The sequence below is a fragment of the Carlito syrichta genome, unplaced genomic scaffold, assembly GCF_000164805.1.
Source record: "Carlito syrichta isolate Samal-C Ts95f unplaced genomic scaffold, Tarsius_syrichta-2.0.1 Scaffold272339, whole genome shotgun sequence".
NCBI lineage: Eukaryota > Metazoa > Chordata > Mammalia > Primates > Tarsiidae > Carlito > Carlito syrichta.
Genome location: NW_007216435.1, coordinates 1 through 22997, shown reverse-complemented (window position 1 = coordinate 22997; position 22997 = coordinate 1). Strand labels below are relative to the sequence as shown.

At 37.8% G+C, this 22997-nt stretch overlaps 1 protein-coding gene across 1 annotated transcript; it reads right to left on the bottom strand.

The window, feature by feature from the left end:
- Nucleotides 1-5337: 5337 nt before the first annotated feature.
- On the bottom strand, nucleotides 5338-15543 carry LOC103254176 (ATP-binding cassette sub-family A member 13-like). The gene is made up of 4 exons (XM_008052314.2): nucleotides 15200-15543; nucleotides 7487-7592; nucleotides 6102-6239; nucleotides 5338-5433 (listed from the first exon to the last, which is right to left on the bottom strand). Exons 1-4 carry the CDS (start codon nucleotides 15541-15543, stop codon nucleotides 5338-5340), a joined length of 684 nt encoding a protein of 227 aa, XP_008050505.2.
- Nucleotides 15544-22997: the final 7454 nt, after the last annotated feature.

Sequence of the window (22997 nt, the reverse complement as noted above, 5' to 3'; positions counted from 1 at the left end):
GCAACATAGTAACACCCTGTCTCCACAAAAAATTAGCCAGGCATGATGGCATATTCTGTAATACCAGCAACTCAGAAGGTTAAGGTGGGAGGATCACCTGAGCCCAGGAAATCATGGCTGATGTGAGCCATGATCATGCCACTGTACTCCGGTCTGGGCAACAGAGTGAGACCTTGTCTCAAAAAATAAAATAGAATAAAATAAATCTGTTGGGCTTAGAAAAATGGAGACCCTTGGTGACCTTAGCTGAGAGTGTTTTTGTGGCATAAAGGAAGAAGTATCCAGAGAGGAACAGGCAGAGGAGTCCATAGGATCTGAGAAACTCAAAGCAGTGAGACAGAAAAGTCTTCTGACACTCTGGCCTGCAGGGAAGGAAAGAAATGGAGAAGATGCTTGATGGCATTGGTAAGTTGACACTGATGCGGCATTTTCAGGGTATTTTATAAAATGACAGAGACAAAAGCTTCTAAAATGTTTCTGGAAAGAGCCCCGCTCTTAGAGAGAGAACAAATATCCAAGAGATAAAAGAAATGATTGATAGAGTAAGGCCCCTGAGAAAGGAGTGTTAGATTCTGACAGTGTAACACAGTTCAGCTTTTAAAATTTCATAAATATGACTAGATACATATTTTGTCAAGTTGTGGAAATTCGCTTGACATCCTAACTTTCTAATATAGTTTGCCCTCTATTTTATGAAATATTTTTCCTACATTTGAGATAAGTCACATTGTTACTTTTGAATGCAATGATTACCTTAGTAGTTTGAGTTTATATTACCACCGCATTCCCTAGAGAAATCACACTCAGTTATGAGATATATTATATATACTGCTGATTTCTATTTATTGATATTTATGTATTCGTGTGCATATATGAAGTTGGTCTATATTTATAATTTCTTCTATTGTTGGACAAGATTTTGTGCCAAAGTTATAAGGGTGTCATAAAAAGAGATGAATAGAATTTATTTCCTGCAGTAGTTTATATAATAGAGAGTCTATCTCCTGGAATACAACACATTTCTAAAACCATCTGAGTCTGCTGTCTTGAAATGAGGCATTGGTAGGGTTATACTTGTGATGACATTTTACCACTGATTATTTTCTAGAGTGGCTATTCTTTCTTTAGTCAACCGTGACTCAATCGTTTACTAAACATATCACTCATTGTGTCTGTCTTCAAACATGTTGCATAATGTTTTTCATATTATTCTCTTATTACTTCCTATTTCTATCTGTAGATATATATCCTCTTTTTTAGTATTGTATATTCATGAACTCTGTGGAGATTCGCTGATTTTATCAGGCTTCTTAAAGATCTTGTCATTATTGTGAAAGTGAGAAAAATGAAAGCGCGAGAAGGCAAAATGGCTTGAAGAAGATTACATTGCCAGTTGGCAGTAGAACATGGTCTCTTGATGCCCCACCTACACACTTCCCCTTCGCCTTGCTGCCTTGCCTTAGTTTATTATCCCAATTCACCTCAGTTTATGCTGAGGCAGAGTTTTCACTTGTTCATGTAGACAGAAAAGGCTTCAATATGACTCTGACTGTCAGTATTTTGAGACCATTTCCAGCAAGAGATATTTATTCATTAAAGTTCTCAATAGGAATTCTCACTGTGAAAAAAAATGACAATCCTATTTATTTAGCCCAAATGAAAAATATTCATAAAAATCTTTCTTCTCTTTATCTACTGCATTCAATTTGACAGTAATGTTTATAGATATAAATGGCATCCCTATAGACCTTAATACAACTTGAGTTCTGAAAATAGTCTACTCTTAAGTATTTGTATTCTTAGAAGGATTGCCCAGTAGAACTGCAGCATTTGACAGTACCTAGTTTATTCAACATGTCCAAAATTGAATGCATTCTGTTCCTGTGCAAAATGGTCACAAGACTTCTGTTTGTGTTCCTGGAGTAAATATTGCTGGCTATCTATCCAGTACCTACTTGGTCCTTTTACACATAATCAGAACTCTCATTTTCTTTTAGGGTGGTCAGAATCCTGGCGAGAGACTGCACTGCACACAATTCTTGCAGCAAGTTGGGGCCATGTAAAGGTTTCTGGATGATGTAATAAAAGCACTAAATACATGGGTTAGACTGCCAGAAAAGCTCTTGAGATAAGTGTGCTTTCATCCCCTTCATCCAATTTCTCTTTTATTCTGCTTTGACTACTGTAATAACTGGAGTTCTGGCAGCCACCTTGGAATGTAAGGAAAATTCTAAAAATGGGTCATCTAGGTTCTTTATGTCTGTGGAACCACCATTAGCTATCCCTAAAGTAACAGGCAAATGTCCATTGCATACATGTTGTTGATTTGCTCTGATATTCTCATAGCCTCCGATGTCATTTCCCCCATTTTGTACTAATAAAGGCACATTCAAGTGGTATCTGTCCCACAAAGTCTGTCCCCACGTCCTTGATGAGAGTGACTTACCCTGTGGCCCAATATTGGAGTACTCACTGCTTGTAGATCTCACCTTACTATTTCCACCTGCTTGTGTAAGCCTCGACAAAACAGTTGTGTCTTTTTTGTCCATTAGTTCACCACCCCCATGTCCACAGTACCCATCACATACTTGAGTTTGTGGAGTGGCTCAGTAATATTAGTTGAAGGAATGAATGTGTGTATTGGATTGTGGGTGCACGTGTATATGTTTTTATATCTGGAATGTGTATGTATGTATCTCTGTGTTTGCGTGTATGTATGAAAGGGCTTCAAATTATTCAAGTGTGTGAAACTGCAATGTGACATATCATCAGTGAAAGTTCACTGAGCTGAAATGCTGCAACAGACAAAAGCAAACACCAAAGTAGAAATGTGGTCAAGCTACTATTATACTATTCTAAAAATATACTTCCTATTTGCTTTGTACAATCTTGATTTTGCATAAGGGCTTTAATACATCATCTGTTTAAATATCTGAGTAAAGATAAACTATATCATAAATGCTAGATTACTGGAACTGGAATAATCACTGTTATCCCTGTCTTATAAAGTACTCTACCTGGAATTATTTCAAAAGAAAGAAGTTTGTTTAAAAGTCTCAGTTGTGTGACCTTAAGCCCAAAGGTCTTCAGATAAATGTTTAACTCCAAAGGCGTAAAATATCTGCATGACTTATAAATGCAATGGCATTTTCAACATTAACATAAGATTTGACCTTTTGTGTTCAGTCTTCCGGGATGTAGTGTTTTAGCATGTTGAGTTTCTTTTTCTCCTGTTTATTGTTCAAAGGCATACCTTGAAGCATAAACTTCAAGAATACAGCAGTTCAAAAACCAGAAAAGAATCCCTAAGAGCAGAACACAGTGGAGCAAAACTCAATTAAATTTTAACCTTTCAAACTTTAAAAGATCTGGAGTAGCTTCATTTCCTCCTTACCTAAATTAAATTGGATCCCTAAAGACAAAAATAAAGATGCAAGAAAATATACTGGAAAAAAACACAATTACATTCTAAGAATCAGGTTAAATTAAAGCACAACTCATTTATTCACTGCAGTTTAAACATGTTCATGTTTTGCAAATAGGTATTTATTGATTCAACAATAAAAAGATTACGTCTTTCATTTTGACAATGAGAATATGTTAGATTTGAAAGAAAACATACAACTATAAACTGTAACATACCTAAGAAAGCATAATTCATTTGCTACGTGAGAATCAAGGTCATACTCATCAAAGTTCTCCATGATTGGCCTAATCCTTAACATTTAAAACATCTTTGATATAGAATGATATTTAGGAAAGAAAGACTTAGTAAAATCTTGCTTTAGTATCAGAATAACAAAGTAAGTGTTTTTCTTTGTTCTCAAGCTCCTAGCACTCAAAGTTAGAGTTGAATAAGATCAAATTTTAAAATCAAATTAATTTAGTCATCCAATGAGGGTTTAGAAAAATATTGTTAAAATAATTTTGAAAAATGTCTGGACCCAGAAATGTCTGACCAGAAATTATTTTTAGAAGTAGACAGATTGATTTATTTATACATTTTACTAACTATAAGACGCAAAACAATAGGTGTATATGGCATTTAAAAACCACCTATCAGCATTTTATGTCTGAAAATACTTTGGGACAACAATTCTAAGAATTACATAATTTTTAGAAAAATGGTTTTTGAGTTGAAGTCTTATTGTGTCGCTTGGGACTACAGGTGTCATACCACTATACTTGCTAATGTTTTTCGTAGAGACAGGGTCTCGCTATGTTGTCCATGCTGGTCTCGAACTCCTGGTCTCAAGCAATTCTCTCACCTCAGCCTCCCATAGTGGTGGGATTACAGGCATGAGCCACCATCACTGGACAATTTTTAGAAAATGTTTTTTAAAATGGAAAATGAATATTGAGTTACTATATATTGTGCTTATTTTGCTTGTAACTAGACATTGCCTTAACTCATTGATTCTCAAACTGAAACATGCTTGTCTAAGTCCCAGAGCTTAAGATTTGCTAGGTCTGGAGTGAAGCCTGAGAAGCTGCATTTCTGACAAGCTCCCAGGAGGTGCCAATGCAGCTGATATGAAAACCATCACACTTTGAAAATCACTGGCTTAGAACAACAAGAAACAGTAATTATTCATCCAAATTAAGAAAACGAAAACACATCCACAGTTTATTTCTTTCTAAACCCTCATAAAATTATAATCTGTGAGATCTGGTGAAACCATTATAATTGATACAGAGTGACTAGTTCAATTTATTTAATTTTACTAAAGGGCTGACTAAAAAAGCTTTTTAATTCCATTTTTAAAATAAAAAGCATACTTTATTTTTTAAAAATGGCAATTTTCTCATGCCATTCCATATTATATCATTAGTATTAGGAAAAGTTTGCCTTAAATTTGTCAAAAACATGTAAGCATATCTAGAAAAAAGATGATAACAAGATGAAATAGGCCTCATTACTATTTTCAACAGAAATAAGTTAGGAACATTTTAAAACTTGGACAGGAGGGAACTCAGTTTTCTTAAAAGTGAAGTGACATGTTTGGAGTGGACAATCTGTGACAGCCTTTCTAGCTCCACGGTGTTTCAGTTTAGACTCAACCTATTCATGTCTCTGTCACAAAGAAGTTGGTGTCCACCTGACCTGGAAAAGAGAATAAATATGGAGAAGGAACACCCCAATGTCTACAGAAAAGAATGACCTTTTAGTTTGCTGGTTATTCATGAACTAAAAATTTCAACACAGAAAATGAAAGAGAGAATGTAATTCGCCTAGAGCATGTCCTCCAGCTCCCTGGCTTTGTGTGTGTTGGTCTGATCCTTGACTATTAAACTAAAGACAGGATTTCATTCCTTAGAGAAAAACTTCTTTAGTGCTTATATAGGCAGACGATGTGGGTGATGACAGTCAGTGGATGGATCAAGAGCAGATTGCGGAGTTTGCCGCTGCTCAGAAGCAAAATTAATAAATACCTGAAAGAAATCATAAAAATGGTTGTTAACTTATAAGACTACAACCTTGGTCTCAACTACTCAAAGAACAGACATTGTCTCAGAACACTGACCAACTTGTACTACAAGTCATAAATCATTAATTCATACCACTTTCTCCTAAATTGCCATAAAGATGGAAATTTACTATGACACAACTCCAGGACTTATAAGTGCTTCAAGACAATTAATAAATTACCTGGAAGTTCTCAATACCTCAAACATGGTTTTAGAAAGTAGTTGTGATGTATTTTTACACTTCTGGTACTCTTACTAAATCAAGCCCGTTTTCGTTTCCCCAGAATAAGCTATCATTTGATTACAGTGGATCTAAGTTTTCTGGTGGCTGAGTACAGTTGAGAAGGGCAGGTTAATGGGACATGATTTAATTTACTGAATACCCAACATAATTATGAATGAATTAAAGTCCTATTGACCATGTACCTTCAGTGGAGGGCATATAATAAACAGACTTCATAACAACATCCTTTCCGACGCCATCCTTACTGGAATTTTGTAAAATTTAATAAGAACAATTAAACAAAATGGTGCACTGAAGAAGTAATCTGGCTAATCTTAAAATGGGCTAGATTAGTAGGCCTGATGAGCAACCCAGAGTGCAACCTGCTGAATTATCTAAGGTACTATACCTGTTCCAAAGTGGTTTGGTTAATGGAATAATGCTTGATTTTCAGGAAGTCCTTATTGTTTTCTAGAACTTTGAACAAGTCAGCTAAATATCCCCATCTTTTTGGCACATGATATTCCAATAAATTAAGGTGCTGTCCCTAAAAGTAAAAAAAAAAAAATTAAAAGCATTATATAATTAGCAATGATTAAAGAAAACAGATCACAGTTCATTTAACTGCCAAATGATTTCAGTTATGTTTTCTGTAGTCACACACACAAATGCCAGCTAGGTGTATAGGCTAACTTTGTGAGTGTTCAGTGAATGCTTATTGAGGACAATCTACCATGAAGTATATGCAATAATGGCATTCACCTGGGTTGTGTTGCTACCCTGCCCCCAATCTGCTCCCACCTCACCATGAGCATAAGAAAGACCTCTTTAAAGGGTCAGAAGGTGCATATAAATAGTTGAGATACAGGAAATTAGTATAACCTAACAGAGACAGACGAAGGTACATTGAACTTCACACTAGGGCCTGGACTTAGCTCTCAGATGTCCTTACGATTAGTTGAGCAACTCTTGGTAAGATATTTATGTTTCTTATACTCATTTTCACATGTGTCATTGGAGATAATGATACCTCTTTCATGGGGTCATTTAGAGTGGTGCTCAAACATGAATGAAAGTGTTTTACATAGCATGCTTCTTCCATGGTAGGATTTCAGTAAATGGTTGTTGTTGAAATAAATAGAAAATTGCTACTGTATGGACTACAACCTATGGGAAGTTATAATAAAGTAGCATAAAACAGTCATTCAAAAAATTTTTACACAGTGTTTCTCAAACTTTAATGTGCATAGGAACCACCTGGTCACTGTTAAAAATGCATATTCAGATTCAGTAGGTTGGGGCCTGAGTATCTGCATGTCTAACAGGTCCTAGGTGATGAAGATGCTGCTAGTTCAGGGACCACACTTGACCACAAGTTTGTGGAGAATTAGGATCTCAAGCACAGGGATCTTCTTGTGAAATATCACTGAAACCACCAAGCCTATAAACCCCACAGCAGCAAATATAGGGATGTAATTAGCTTTTGCAATCTGCCATCATAAAGAAGATGAACTATGCAGTGGAGATATGTCCATTGATAAGAGAGGTGATGTATAACCACAGTCTGTTCTAGGCAATCCAACAAGTAGCCAAGCAGGCTTATCATCCTGTAAAATGGTCAAGTAATATTGCAGCTAGGCATGCCATTTTTGGAAAGGAAGCACAGCCTATACTTTGCAACAAGCCCAGGACAACAGGAATTTTATAACAGCATAAAATAAAAACAGGAAATAATGTGTTTATTTTATTTTTTTTAGTTTGGAATGAAGAAGTAATATAGAATATCAGCACTACCTTAAACTGGATTCTTGGAAAATAGAGCTTCAAGTAGTCAGAAACACTGCTGTGTTGACTTGTTTCTTTACAGAGCCAAACTCTGACTGTATAACCATCACCAAACCTGAGAGTTAAATACAATTAAAATATGGTTACTATGATATTGACCCAAGATGAGTAAATTCTAAGCCCATTGTTCACACAGAGGGAGAAAAGGGAAATAACTATTTCAAATTGTTGGGAAAATTTGGATTCTCAAAAATATAATATGTAGAAATTAATTATAAGGCAAGTCTGTTATCATTCCATTTATGTTGACATAAACACTAATTTATCTTTTAAAAAATCAGCGAGTCCTGGAATCAACATCTAGTCAAATAAAAGGGAGGAGGTGAAAGTGCAAACTGTGAGAGCAAAGTGCTGACTTAGAGGAAGTCAAAGCTGGGCTGGAAAGTAACCTTCAGAAGCATTATTGCTGGCCTTGTCGCTTTGGTCTGTAGTGATTAAAATGTGACTGGAAGAAGAAGAAAGGGAATGCATAAGTAATTTAACTAGGCACTTGTTTGCTTGCTTGTTACAGGTAAAATAATTTTCCCAGTTGTACTTCAACCTAGCCTTGGTGGACAGGTCCCATGACTGCAAGGGAAGTCACAGCCCAAGAGGCCCTGCTCCTAGAAGGTAGTGTGTTTAAGTAACAATGCATGAAGTTATACTCATATCCTAAGATAATTCCAAATAGTAATCTCCAAATATGTATGGGCTTCCAAAACTATGAGTGTTATGCAACTGCCTTATCCCAGGTCCTAGCATGATGTCAGGCACACAATAGCATCTCAGTAAAGATTTGCCCAATAAAAAACAAATATACCATGATGACTGAAAATTTTGTCTGTTTTGTTCACTGATATATATATTTCAAGTATCTAGCACAGTATCTAATAAATATTAGTTTATTAATACTTATTGATAAATATTAGTTTGATAAATGAACAAACAGCATGCCCAAAGTCTCACGATCATAGTTTATTCTGGAAGCATTGTTAAGGAACAATGTGTTGCACTGAAGTAAATTTCCCTTAAGTGAGGCTGGCTGCTAATACATTTGAGGTCAATTCATTTTTCTAGTCTATGTGGCGAAAACAGTAAACTTATTTCAGTGATGTGGATCCCTCTGGTGAGCATTCCTGGAGCTCCTCATTCTAGAGTTCTGTTTTCCTGCCTCCTGCCTTGATTTCAGGTTGTCAGATGGCATTTCCCCCTGAGATCTATACATGGCCCAAGAGTATCCAGTCATTTTAGGTTGATAGTTTCTTATTTACACATGTTTGTGAGGTCATTGAACATTGGCAAAATATACATAAAAGCAACAGACACACACCTCCCTGACATTCCTTCCTTCCTCTCCTCTCCTCTCCTCTCCTCTCCTCTCCTCTCCTCTCCTCTCCTCTCCTCTCCTCTTCTCTCTCTTTCCTTTTCTCTTTCTTTCATTTTCTTTCTCTCCCCTCCCTTTCCCTCCTCCTCCTCTTCCTTCTTTTTTAGAGACAGACAGACACACACGCACACACACACACGGTACAATTTGCATTTTCATAGTTTGAATTTGAATTGAATTACAGTAGCAATGTGTAGTGACATTTGTACAACCATGTTTCTGCCATTTTCTTTGTCCGGTCTATTGCATGGTGACACTAGTATTCATTTGATTAATGCCATCTTTTGAGCAAATGTCATACTTAAAATGTGTATGCAGTTTTTGACACCCTCATATATATATTATTTTTTAATAGAGAGGAGGTCTTACTATGTTGCCCAGGCTGGTCTTGAACTCCTAGCTTCAAGTGATCCTCTTGCCTAGGCCTCCCAAAGGCATGAGCCACTGGGTTCAGCCCAACTCCCTAACATTTCTATTCTGCAATCTCTAAGAATATTTAAAGTCCAGCACACTGGGGTCAGCACAGCAGGTGTGCATACAGCAGCCATTCCTCTTCTCCTCAATAGTATGCGTCAGAGGCTGTGTGGCTGACTAACACAACCATCTCACTCTGTCACCACCAAATCTTCCAAGGTGGGTGTATACTTCAGTGTCTCATATGAGCTTCCCAAGATGAAGCACTGTGTCACTGAAGCTCTCTTCTGGAACAGCTCTCAAATGTGTCTGCACATAACATGGTGTCCCAGGACAAGGGGATGCAGGAGGATGCTTGTGAATGGAGATGTGTTTCTGGTCTCATGGTTATCGATGATTCTGATGACATGACATAAGGCAGAATTTGCACTATTGTTGCTGGATCCAGACAGTTGGGGTTTGAATCCAGCTCTTCCATGTGTTAGTCATGTGACCCTGGCAAGTCAGGTAAATTTTCTAACCTTAGTTACCTCATCTAGAAAATGAAGCTAGCAGTGGTAGCCACCTAACAACGTTTTTGAAGGGATGAATAAATTATTCCATGTACATCACCGGGAACAATGTCTGGCTCTGCAGAAGTAAGTCGGTAAATAAATAGTGAAATTCAGGCTCTGTACAGGACATGACTGAGTGGAAGAATGCTCTATTTGGGGTGAAGAAGCTCACCATTAACTTGGAGAACTTAGATGAAAATATATGAAACAACTCAAACATGAATCAGAAGCACCACATAAAACATAATAGTGTGAGTGGACAGTAAGCAGAGAGATGACCGGACATTCTTAAGCACACCAGAATTCACTTTTACCATTAGTAGAAGTTGTAGCCTTACAGGCATATTTTGCAAAGAAATTTTGTGCTAAATTTCAATAATTATCTAGTAAATTCTCTGTAAGTATATATATGCATAATGATTATTTAAATTTCTTTTAAAATTGTCTCATTTGAACTAACACATCTTCAACATTACTATGGAAAATTTGAATTACACAAAAATAAAATTATGCTAGTCTTGAAAAAAGAAAAACAGACTTAAGGGAGAAAATATTCCTGAAATAGGTTGGCAAATAACTCAGGATCTCTCTAGAAGAGTTAACAAGACTGCTAGACATATAATTATAGAAACAGGTGACTTTTACAATTAAAATAATCTTTGTAGATTATTAAATTCACTCTGATGCAGGTATATAATTTGTATTACCTTTACTTTCTCATTTCTGTCTATGACCTACACATTTATGTCAATGACCTAAATCCCCTAAAGGATTTATTTGATGTCCATACGTACCCAGAATAAAAGATTCTAAAATAGCTGGAGTCCTTTCTTTATATATTCACTCACTGATCTAACATTTCTGGATAATACATAATGTCCACATCATCTGCATAATTGGTGATTACATAAAGATAAATAAACAGAAATATCTGCAGAAGAAGGTGCTTATAAGAAATATTCTACAAGTTTTTGTGATACAACATTTCAGTATCACAAACATTTAATGTAATATATGTAATAAATGCTAAAATAGAAGTATGAGCAATGTACTAGTGGAATAATAAACATACACACACATATATTTTTAAAGCCAGACACTTCAAGAGCAGAGCAAGAGAGCTGGTAATGCACCTACAGTAACATTTCTGAAAAATCACTTGTCAAATTACATCAAGAGCCTATGAAGCATTGCATTCCTGGGCTTAAGGCTCCATTTATAAAAATCCACCCTCAAAAATTAAAAGTCAAAGATTCATGGCAAATACATTAATTTCTGCCTCAAATATTAAAAATTTCTATAAAGAATATTTAATGATTAGAAAATACCTGTTAATAATATTAAGTGTCAAATGCAAAATAGAAAATCAAGGACTCAGTTTATCAACTACTGAAATATATTTACATATATTTACGAAGTCAGACTCAAATAAAATTCTGGAATGTTACCAGAACAAGAGGAATGATAGCACAACTGTTGGTTTTTTCCTTTACAAATCTTCTGAATTCTAAAATTATGAGCATGTACTATTTTTATAACCACAAAGAAAAAAAAAACACATAATTTCTAAAATAATAAAAGGAACACAATAACTAATGTTCTATACTCTACAACTGTATTTCATTTCTAATTTTAAAATCATTTTTAATACTATAAAATAGTACTTATAGTATGTGTGATATTTGCATTTGGAGTTTATAGATACATACCTACTTATTTCCATCATCTGTCCCATATGGACTCTATAAACACACACACACACACACACACACACACACACACACACACACACAGACACACACGTACACATGGGTGCCCTTCTCCACGCATCTCTGACTATGAAATATCTTTTAAAATGACCTTTGCTCTCTATCATGAATGAGTGCAGAGAGAGCAGAGGGGACCAGGTTTCCTGTGGTCACATATAAAGACCATGATTACAGACCCACCATAGGATAAAGGAGTCTCACTACCTCAGGTCGCATTCGTCTCCAACTGCTACCTTCCTGTCTCACTATACCACACTCCACTCCTCATGGGTCGGCCCCTTGGCAATATGCCAAATTTCAGTGATCCATCCTCAGTAACTGACTTGGAATTGTTTGTCTTTGGGATATATGATGAGGAGAGTGCCGCGCTGAGCTAAGTGATGGGTGACAAGCAAACGTTGATGTTATCACTTGATGTGTGGCTGGCATCTCTGTGTTTGGAACTCCCTCATCGTGATCTCAGGTCTCATGGTGACTCACTGGAGAGATAGGAAAACTAAGTAAGAGAACTGAAGACATGAGCTCTGTCCTATATCCTCTGTGAGTGAAAAACCGAGCCCATTATCCCATGCAATCCCCTCAGGATTTTGATGTTGCTATCTGTGTGTATTTTACAGAAGCAAAGTGGAATCTCACAGAGGTTTGGGAACTTGTTCAGGGCACATAGTTCAAAGGAGTAGAGGGAGGCACAATTCTAATGCTGATCAGTTAAACTCAAAACTCCAGCTTGCAGTCAGATCTCATCTCATCATTAATGCTCCTGCATTCTTTTTATATTGTTGTTGTTGTTGTTGTTAATCTTAAATTTTATTTTAAAGATGCGGGGTTCAATTCAGGATTAGGTAGATAAGTGGTTAGTCATCATGCAAGTAAAGTTTGAGCTTCTCTTTGGTCCCCACTTAACCTGGCTTGAGATCAGGTACCCTTGTTGATGTTATGTGCCCTCCCTTCCCCTGGTGGTATCCCATTACTGCCAATCCCTTTCTTATAGTATTATGATTAATGTTCAGTGTCCGCTTATGAGTGAGAACATGTGGTACTTGATTTGTTTCTGTAATAAATCACTGAGTATGATAGACTCTAAATCCATCCAAGTTGCCATGAAGCTCACAATTTTGTTCTCCTTTATGGCTGAACAATACTCCATTGTGTATATGTACCATATTTTTTGTATCCAGTCTATTTTTGATGTGACAACAACCTGTAAACTGATTAGAACAAAGGCCATTTACTCTCTATAAAATGTAAATTTTAAGGCCTGAAGAGGCCAGGGAATTCTTCTTTTGTTGCTTAACTTACTACCTGGCAGAGCTGGGATCAACTGAGGCTCATTCCACAACCACATCTCTTCATGCCAAGTAACTTTATCATTTCAACCTCAGTTAAGTTTGATTTAGAAAACTTTCTAATCATTGCATATGTTAATCAGAATGGCTGTGAGGATTATAGATTCAAGGTATTAAAAAGAGCCTTTGACAAAAAACAAAACAACCACAAAAAACAGTATTTAGCAGCTGGCACCCACATTCTTCCTATGCAGGAAATCCTCTTTGAAAAGAGCCTCAATAAGCTTCTAAGACAGGATCGTATGGGAAGATGACAGCTTTACAATAAAAAGAAGCTTTGGTCATAATGATGCACTTCTCTCTGTAAAGATTCCTCTCTGTGACTAGAGGCATCACTTTCTTAAATGCTTCCACCAGCCACAGATCTAGAATAAAGAGCTTGGGTCAATGTTGCCTCCAAGAGAACGAATTGTCTCAGAACTCAGGTGGTGTGTCAGCTTCAAGACTGAAAGACTTTGACTCAAGATCAAACTGTTCCACCCTATCTGCAGGGCTCTCCACAATGTGACTGATGTCTTCCTCTCTGACTCCTCATCTAAGAGCATCCTTCATGCTACCCACACCAGCTTTGCCTTCCTCTATACATTCTGCATTTATTGAGTGCTCAGCAGTGCGAGGCCCTATTCTGAGTGTGAAGGTCCCCTCCTTGCACATCCGGAGTGTGAGGCATCATTCTACGCCATCAGCTATCACAACAGAGTCCCTAGAGGACGAGACTCATAGACTCTTCTGCCCCTGACCCTAACATTCCTGCAGGCTTTGGTGTACTGGGAACATTTCTTTCTTAGCTGAAGAGCAAAACGTACTATAGGTATTGTTTTTCCTTTTTTATTTAGAGTAACCAAAAGGGATCGAGATCTTTCCAGGAAGCTCATAGTGGAAATTTACTGGGGGAGGGGGAAGGGGAGGAGGAGGAGGAAGCATACCTCATAATGAATATGCAGGTCCCCTGAATTGTAGCCCACATCTTTAAAATTAAAAATTTTTTTAAAATAATGCATAGAGCAATAGAATCAGCAGGACAAAAATAAAACAAAGACATGTGGTCTCATCTTCAGCATTATACCACGTACACCCACCAAAAAGCAAGACACAGCATGTTGTTTCCAGGGTGGTGAGATGACACTATAAGACTCAGACCCTTATGTGGCCTCCCGCATTTTTTATAGTTTCTGAACATTTTTCTTAATTTCATAAATGCCCTATAATTTAGATAAACAATAGGGACATTTTAAAGCTGAAAATATTACAAGAGTGGTTTTCTATAATTTTCAATCTTGACAAGTATTTCTTTATTTTTTATTTTTCTACTTTTAAAGAGAAAGTTGGGAGATAAATATAAGGTTTATCCATGAAATTGAAATTCTGTCACCATGATTTCCATTCTGAGTAACAGCAGACAATTTTTACTTAGAGCACGGAGGAATTCCTAAAATTTATTTATTGCCAAACTATATTATGTATGTGATTTTCTGATTAACAGAAGCATTGTAAAAGCTAATAAGTGTGTATTATTCCTCCTACATAAAAGCAAGAGTCAATAAGATACTGCAAAAGTGATTTCAATAAGCAGGCTAGTTCAATTTAGTAGAAGGTCTCCTAAGTCGTATGAACACAAACCCAGGGAGCTCACACGGTGCCATCATTCTTCAGGAATCCACGCATAGCCCCCACTGAGTCACAGTAAGAGACCACAGGCCCCACTGTGAAAATGTTACAAAGCGGCACATTTTCTTTTTCTTTTTTATTTTTTTTGTTGAGTTGGAATCTCACTCTGTCGCCCAGACTGGAATGCAGTGGCCACAGCCTCGACCTGCTGGGCTCCGGCGATCCTTCCGCCTCAGCCTTCTGAGTAGCCGGAATTACAGGCACGCACCACCACGCCCGGCTAATTTTTTGATGTATTGTAGAGATGAGGTCTCGCCTGCCCAGGAGAGACCCACGGGCTCAGGCAATCCACTCACCTCAGCCTCCCAAAGGCGCGGGATTACAGGCTGGGCCACTGAGCCCGGCTAGCACGTTTTCTTAAACCAAATAAATCAAGAGTCTGTACTGAGGATGACAGACGTTCCTGTGATGTGTATGTCTACTCATTCTACGTAACAAAAGAACCAGAGAAGAAATATCATTAGGAAAGGGAACTGTTACTAGCTAGTTAAATCAAATCCTTTCCTGTCCAACACCCTCAGTCACCAAGCTGTTCTCACACCAGTCACCTCAAGAGGCAGTGAGAGCCAGAGCAGTCACTCTCTGCCTGATTTTTTTCCCTGAGTCGAGGATTGTAATTAAGACAACACCCCATGGAAGAAGCCATGGCAGTCTGCTTTCTGACTTGATGGGCACCGCCGATTGAGAAGCCCACAGTACTTTGTGGGTGAGATCTAGAGGATGAAAACACCAGCATTAAAATGGGGAGCCCACAAAGCCAGCTCCCCTCCTCAGCCACCATCTGTGCAAAGACGGAAGCTGTGCAAAGTGTGTTCATAAGAGAGGAAACATTCTGCTGCAGGCACACATGCAAATACCACCCTGCAGCAGGTTTGAGGTTCTGTAGAGTCATGGTCCCTTTGGGAGATCTGATTAAGCCTCTTTTGAGTTCAGTTTCAGAGATTTCACAAACAATCTCTACAGACTCCGGTTGGATCTTGTGCAATGTAGCCTTTAAATAAATAATGCAATAATAAGCAAAATGCATAATTGCCTTAGCAGAGAGAAATTGCTTTAAGGGCCATCCTCCCTCCCATAGCTGGGAAAAGGCATCAATATGCCAGACAGTGGGCAAAAGTTTCTGGGCCTAAATGTGCACAGTGCTTTCCAGCTGAATGTCAAGGTAAGGATGCCATGTTGGCAGCCAGGAGAGCAGAGAGAAAAAGCAGCTGAGAATGTGGGTGGGGCCGGGTGGATGGAAAGCGCAGAGTTCCCCAACTATCTCCCTCTTCAGCCTCACATCTGAGCAATCAGAAAGTTACTCAATTCAGGAAATATTCGAGGCATCTGGGTGTGTGTGGGTGGGGGCTGTCCAGGTCAGAGAGCACACACCCAGGCAGGGCAGTGCAGGCTCAAAGACAGGGCAGGGCATGCAGACCTCTCACTCGGAGCCCTTGAGACAAGTGTCCCTGGACCCTCACTGTCATCAAATCAAGCACACTTCTCTAAATCTCCCATATGCAGGAAAGACTCTAGTGATAGCTGAGTTGTGGAAGTGAATCATCAAGATGGTGAATCTTTTCAACATTGCTCTGGGCCCCTCCAAGCACTACTTAAAAACCAGTAACAAGGAAAATACTCATTGGGTTCAGTGTCTCCACAGTACGGGGAGAGGATGTGTATACTAGAGGCAACCGATTTCTTGCTTTCTCTATGACAATTGTTTTGCAGAGATTTCCCAGATAAAGTCTTATCAAAAGACTGGTATTGACCCTTAGGTATGTCATTTGATCATTCAAATATGCCTTTGTGAACAATAAAATTAATACTAGAACTGCTTACAATACTGAGAAGAAAGAAGGGGTCACTAAGGTACTATATATTAAAAACAGCCTTGAAAACAATGGACCTAGACTCCTCATTTTATGGGCACATAAAATGTGTACCAGGCTGGGCATGGTGGTTCACGTCTGTAATCCCAGCACTTTGGGAGGCCGAGGTGAGAGGATTATTTGAGCCTGGGAATTCAAGATCAGCCTGGGTAACATAATGAGACATTATCTCTACCAAAAAAAAAAAATTAGCCAAGCATGGTAGTATGCTCCTGTAGTCCCAGCTACTCGAGAGGCTGAGGCAGAAGGATTGCCTGAGCAGAGGAAGTGAGTCTGCGGTGAGACATGACTATGCCACAATTCTTCAGCCTGTGCCACAGAGTGAGACTCTGACTCAGAAAATAAAATAAAATAAATAAAAAATAAATAAATGGGTACAAAACCAGCATGAGGTAGATGCAAATAGATGCTTTTGAAGTAGCTTGGACAGACTTCCAACAGGACAGTGTGAGTAGATCTGCAGACCCATTCCCCAGTGAAATCATTGAAGATTGAAAGCAACAATAACAACAATGATTTAAAGTCTCCAAAAATGGTCTATCTACAGTAAGTGGGAAAAAAAATGATATCACGAGAAAAAGAAAAAAAAAAATCATAGACCAATATCTTTTAAAAATATGATCACAAGAATCTTCATCAAAATACAGTAAATCAAATTCAGAAACACACAAAAAAAGGAATTATACATAATGATCAAATGAGATTTATTCTAGGATAGTAAAGTTGGTTTACCATTCAAAAATCAGCAATGTAATGCACCACTTGCCAAAATTTAACAAAATCACTAACTCAGTTGGTAATCAGAGAAAACTTCCTCAACTTGATAAAGGGCATCTATAAAAATCCCACAACAAACATAACACTTAATGATGAAAGACTGGATACTCTTTACTAAGATCAGGAACAAGACATGGGTGCCAACTCTCACTATTTCTACTCAACATTGTCCTGGATTGTCTAGCCAGGGCAATTAGGCAAGAAAAGAAAATAAAAGCCATCCAGATTGAAAAGGAAAAAGTACAACTGTCTTTATGCACAGATGACATTGTATATATAAAAAATTATTTAAAATATGCTAAAAATTAGAACTAATAAAGTTTAATAAGGTGGAAATATGTGTGATTGGACACAAAAAATAAAATGTATTTCTATAATCTGCAATGAATAATCCAAAAATAAAAGTAAGAATAGTTCCATTTCTAATAGCATAAAAATAATAAAATATTTAGAATCAAATGTAATAAAAGAAGTATAAAATTATACTCTATAAATAAAATGTTACTGAAATAAATTAAGGAAGATCTAAATATATGGAAACCATCCCTTGTTCATGAGTTAGGAGACTTAATATTATTGAGATAGTACTCTCCAATTCGACCTACAAGTTCAACACTACCCCATCAGAATCCCCGCTGACTTCTTTGTAGAAACTGATAAGCTGATTCCAACATTTCATGTGGAATTTCAAGAACATCAAATAGCAAAAATAATTTGAAAAGGAAGAACAATGTTAGAGGACTCTCACGTCCCGATTTCTTTTTTGTTTTGTTTTGTTTTTTGTTTGTTTTTTTGAGTTGGAGTCTCACTCTGTCACTCAGACCGGAGTGCAGTGGCCGCACCCAGCCACCACAACCTCGCCTGCTGGGCTCTGGCGATCCTTCCACCTCAGCCTTCCAAGTAGCTGGAACTACAGGTGCGCACTACCACACCTGGCTAATTTTTTATTTCTTGTAGAGGTGAGGTCGCGTCAAGTTGCCCAGGCAGGTCTTGAACCTGCGGGCTCAGGCAATCCACTCACCTCAGCCTCCCAATGTGCTGGGATTACAGGCTGAGCCACCGAGCCCGGCCTCTACATCCCAATTTCAAAATTTACAACAGGAATCAAGACTGTGGTACTGGCAAGAGGATACATCTTTAGATCAATGGAAAAGCACTGAAAGTTCAGAAGTCAACTCTGGGATTTACAATTAACTGATTCTTGCAAGAGTGTCAAAACCATTCAACTGGGAAAGAATAGTCTTTTCAACAAATGATGCTGGAATAATTGGACAGTCACATGCAAAAGATGAAGTTGGGCCCCTACTTCTCACAATTAATTTTTTTCAAATTACTAAAAATGAATCAAAGACCTAAATGTAAATGTTAAAACTATTAAACCCTTAAAAAAAATAGAGGCAAATCTTCATAACCTTGAATTTAGCAACAAATTCTCAGATATGACACTCAAAATACAAAAAAAATAAATAAATAAAAAGAGAAAAATCAATTAAGCTTCATCCAAACTAAAAATGTTTGTGGGGGCTTCTGGACAAGGTGGCGATGGAACAGGTTGAACTGTGAGAGTCTCCACCAAAGCAAGTGTCCATAAAGACTCTCTGCATCAGTGGGTGTGTGCCAGTGGGTGAGTGAAAGTCCATCTGAGGGGAGACTCGGGTTCATGTACTTGGGGATCTCTTCCAGAGGTGACTGCAATCCACCACTACCCTGAGATTGGAGATCCAGACGTGCAGGACCATCTGCAGTTCTCCAGGCTCTCTTGAGAAGAGGCAGCAGAGAACAACTGAGCTCACTACCTGGTACCTGACCCACATCATCACCTGCAGCAGCAGACCAGGCACAAGCAGGAGAAACCATGGAGAAGGCAGGTGGTGGAAATCTAGACTAAAGCTCCAACACTGGTGACGAGACACCCACAGGTGTCATATTCTCAGTCCCAGGACTGGGGAGAGACTTGCATTGACCTGCCCAGCTCCACCTATCCTCCATCTTCAGACCCAGAAGTTATTCTCTCATTAGACTCAGAGAGACAGACTCCCTCCTCCACACTGGAATAGGCACAGACATGTCATATCTCAGTGGCAGACTTGGCAGCAGCAGCAGCAGCAAGTAGGGTGAGTCTGGATCTTACCCATCCTCCTCCCACAATAGTACATGGGGCATCTAGTCCACACTGAGAGCAACCTTATCAGCCTGTGCTGAGAGCAGAAGGGAGGGGCTGGAGACCAGAGCTGAAAGGAACCTGGAATTACAGAAATGGCCACAGAGCAAGGTTTTTCTTCTTCTTCTTTGTTTTTTGTTTTAGTTTTTTGCATTTTTTTCTTCTTTCAGTTTTTGTCTACATTGTTGTACTTGCTTTGTTTCTGTCATTTTAATTGTTTTTTTTTTCTTCCAGATTTTCTGTTTGTGCGTAGGTATTTTTGAGGGAGAATACACCAACCGGGGTTTTTTGTTTGAATGATTGTCAGTATATTCTTGTTTTTTCTGTCTTTGTTTGTTTCTCTGTTTATTCATTAGTTGGTATGCCTGTTTGTTTATCCTCTTTTCTTTCTCTCCTCCACCTTCCTTTCCTCTTCCTTGTTCCTTTTTCCATTATTTTCCCTTTTTTTTATCTCATTTTACTTTTAGGGGGCAAACAGGTACCCCAACTGCATGGAAAGATTATAAGGCAGTTGGGAAGTGGGTTCCAGGGGGCCCACATACCTGTCAGTGGATACTGGGATCTCCAGATAGCTTCTGAATCACAGTTTCCCCTTAATTAAATCTCAAAACTGCAAAAGGCACAGGCCCCCAACCCTAGTCTGGCTTCAGAATTAACAAAACCAGAGGATCTCCATAAAGAACAATAGGAGATTGAGCAACAGAAATAAATGCTATCCTCCCTACCACTGAACAACAGAATTAAAGAAGAGATTTTTTTAAAGGGGGGGGGAGGAAAACCTACACAAATGAAGAAAAACCAAATGAAGAATATGAGCTCACACAGACCCCTGGGAGGTCAGCCACTGAGAATACAGACTTTGAAACTCAAACAATGAAGAGCCCCCAGAATGAATGGTCTTGAACCACAAACCCAGATATCAAGATATTAATAAAATAAATATAAATAAGAAGAGACAAGAGGAAAAATGGGGGAGTTGATAACTGAGATAACAGCAATAAAGAATATAGTGAATGAAATAAAAACAAACTGGAAGCATAAAAAGCAGAATTAATCAAGCAGGAGAAAGAATCTCAGAGCATGAGGATCAAAATATGGAGCTAACCCAAACTGTTAATGACGTAGAAAAGAAGCTTAAAAATACAGAACAAAACCTCCAAGAGATGAATGATTATTTAAAGAGGCTGAACCTAAGATTAATTGGAATCCCTGAAGCAGATAGAGAGACAGAGACCACCCTGGAACATTCCATGAAGTTATCCAAGAAGACTTCCCTCATCTCAGCAGTGACATGATCATTCAAACACAAGAGTTTCAAGAACTCCTTCAAGACAGCAAATGAGAAGGCCAACTCCTAGACACATAGCAATTTGCCTACACAATGTAGGTATAAAAGAAAAAATCCTAAAGGCAGCAAGAGAGAAAGGTCCTACTCTGGGGAAGAACAATTAGAATAGCAGCAGATTTATCTACAGAAACACTTTGGGTTAGGAGAACTTGGAGCCCAATCTTCAAAGTTCTCAAAGATATACAATTTCAACAAAGAATTACCTACCCAGCTAAGCTAATTTTTCATCACTGATGGAGAATTAAAATCCTTCCCAGACATTCAATCCCTAATAGTTTATGCACCTCTGGGCCAGTGCTAAAAGAAAAACATAAAAATATTAAGCACAGAAGAAAGGAAAAAATAAATGGCAATGCCCTTCCCAAGAATGCAGAAAAAAGACTGAAACACACAAGCATCAACCCAAAAATCAAAAGAAAGACAACAAACAAATAAACAAATAGCAGCAGCAACAACAAACTCTATAAGAATTTCATGGCAGGGATAAACTCTCACATCTCAATAATTAGCCTGAATATGAATGGACTAAATGCACCACTGAAAAAACACAGAATGGCAAATTGGATAAAATATCATGAGACAACAATATATTTTCTCCAAGAGACTCATTTCACCAGAAAGGACACTCACAGACTCAAATTAAGAGGATATGAAATAAAATTTCATGTGAATGAAACACAAAAAAATGCAGAAGTCATGATTTTAATATCAGACAAAATATCCTTAAAGCTATCAAAAATTTTAAAAGATACAGAAGGTCACTACATGATGATAAATGGTTCAATCTAGCAATAAGAAATATTCATCCTAAACATATATGTACCCAACATAGGAGCACCAACTTTCATAAAACAGTCTCTAGGTAAACTAAAAAAAGATATTGACTCGAACACTATCATAGCTGGGGACTTCAACACCCCACTAACAACCCTAGACAGATCTTCAAGACAAAAAAATCAACAAGGAGATCCGGAACCTCAGTGTGTCATTTGACCAAATGGACTTAATTGATACCTACAGAACACTCCAACCAATGACCATGGAATATACATTCTACTCATCACCACATGGAGCATACTCTAAGATCGAACACATCCTTGGCCAAAAATCAAGCATAAACAAATTCCACAAGACTAAAAATCTACCGTGTACCTTCTCAGACCACAGTGGAATAAAAATAAATATCAACACCAACAAAGTGCCCCCAAAACTCACAAATATTTGGACACTAAACACCATCATGCTAAACAACTCCTGGGTCAACATGGAGAACAAAACAGAGATTGAAAGATACCTGGAAACAATGAAAACAAAGAAATATTTTACCAAAATCTCTGGGATGCCATGAAAGCAATATTAAGAGGGAATATACATCTCTATGAATACACATGAAGAATATTGAAAGATCATAAGTTAATAGCATCATAAATCACTTAAGGAAGCTGGAAAGGCGAGACCACCAAAATCCTAACTTCAGGAGAAGAATTCAGATTACCAAAATAAAAGCCCAAATTCAGGACATAGAAGACAAAAATATAATACAAAAAAAATCAATGAAACAAAAAGTTGGTTTTTTGAAAGAATAAACAAGATTGATGGACCCCTTGCTAGACTGACCAAGAAAAAGAGAGAAAAAGCCCAATTAAACACAATCAGAAATGCAAAAGATGAAAGTCACAAATGACCCTGAAGAAATACAAAAGATTATCAGAGATTACCATGTATAACTGTATGGAAACAAACTCAAAAACCTAAATAAAACAGAGGACTTTCTGATATCACAATGTCCCCAGCTTGAAACAAGAAGAAATTGAGATCTTAGATAGACCAATAACAACCCAGGAAATTGACTATGTCGTAAGAAAACTACCCACCAAAAAAAGCCCTGAACCAGATGGCTTTCCAGCAGAATTCTATAAAACATACAAGGAGGAGCTGATGCCAATCTATTGAAAGTATTCCAAGCAATCAAGAAAGATGGAGCTCTCCCCAAATCATTTTATGAAGCTAATATCACATTGATACCCAAACTAGGTAAAGATCCATCAAAGAAAGAACTACAGGCCAGTATCCTAGATGAATACAGATGCTAAAATTCTTACAAGATTCTAGCAAACTGGATCTAACAACATATCTCAAAAATCATCCACCATGAACAAGTAGGCTTCATGCCTGGGATGCAGGGCTGG

What these genes read in the sequence shown, in the direction of transcription:
- LOC103254176 (XM_008052314.2), bottom strand. Translation starts at nt 15,543, where the DNA reads ATGACTCTACAGAACCTCAAACCTGCTGCAGGGTGGTATTTGCATGTG. An exon ending in GGCTCTCACTGCCTCTTGAG is followed by an intron (nt 7,593 to 15,199) that starts GTGACTGGTGTG and finishes TTTAACTCTCAG; the next exon opens with GTTTGGTGATGGTTATACAG. An exon ending in ACCAAACCACTTTGGAACAG is followed by an intron (nt 5,434 to 6,101) that starts GTATAGTACCTT and finishes GATTTCTTTCAG; the next exon opens with GTATTTATTAATTTTGCTTC.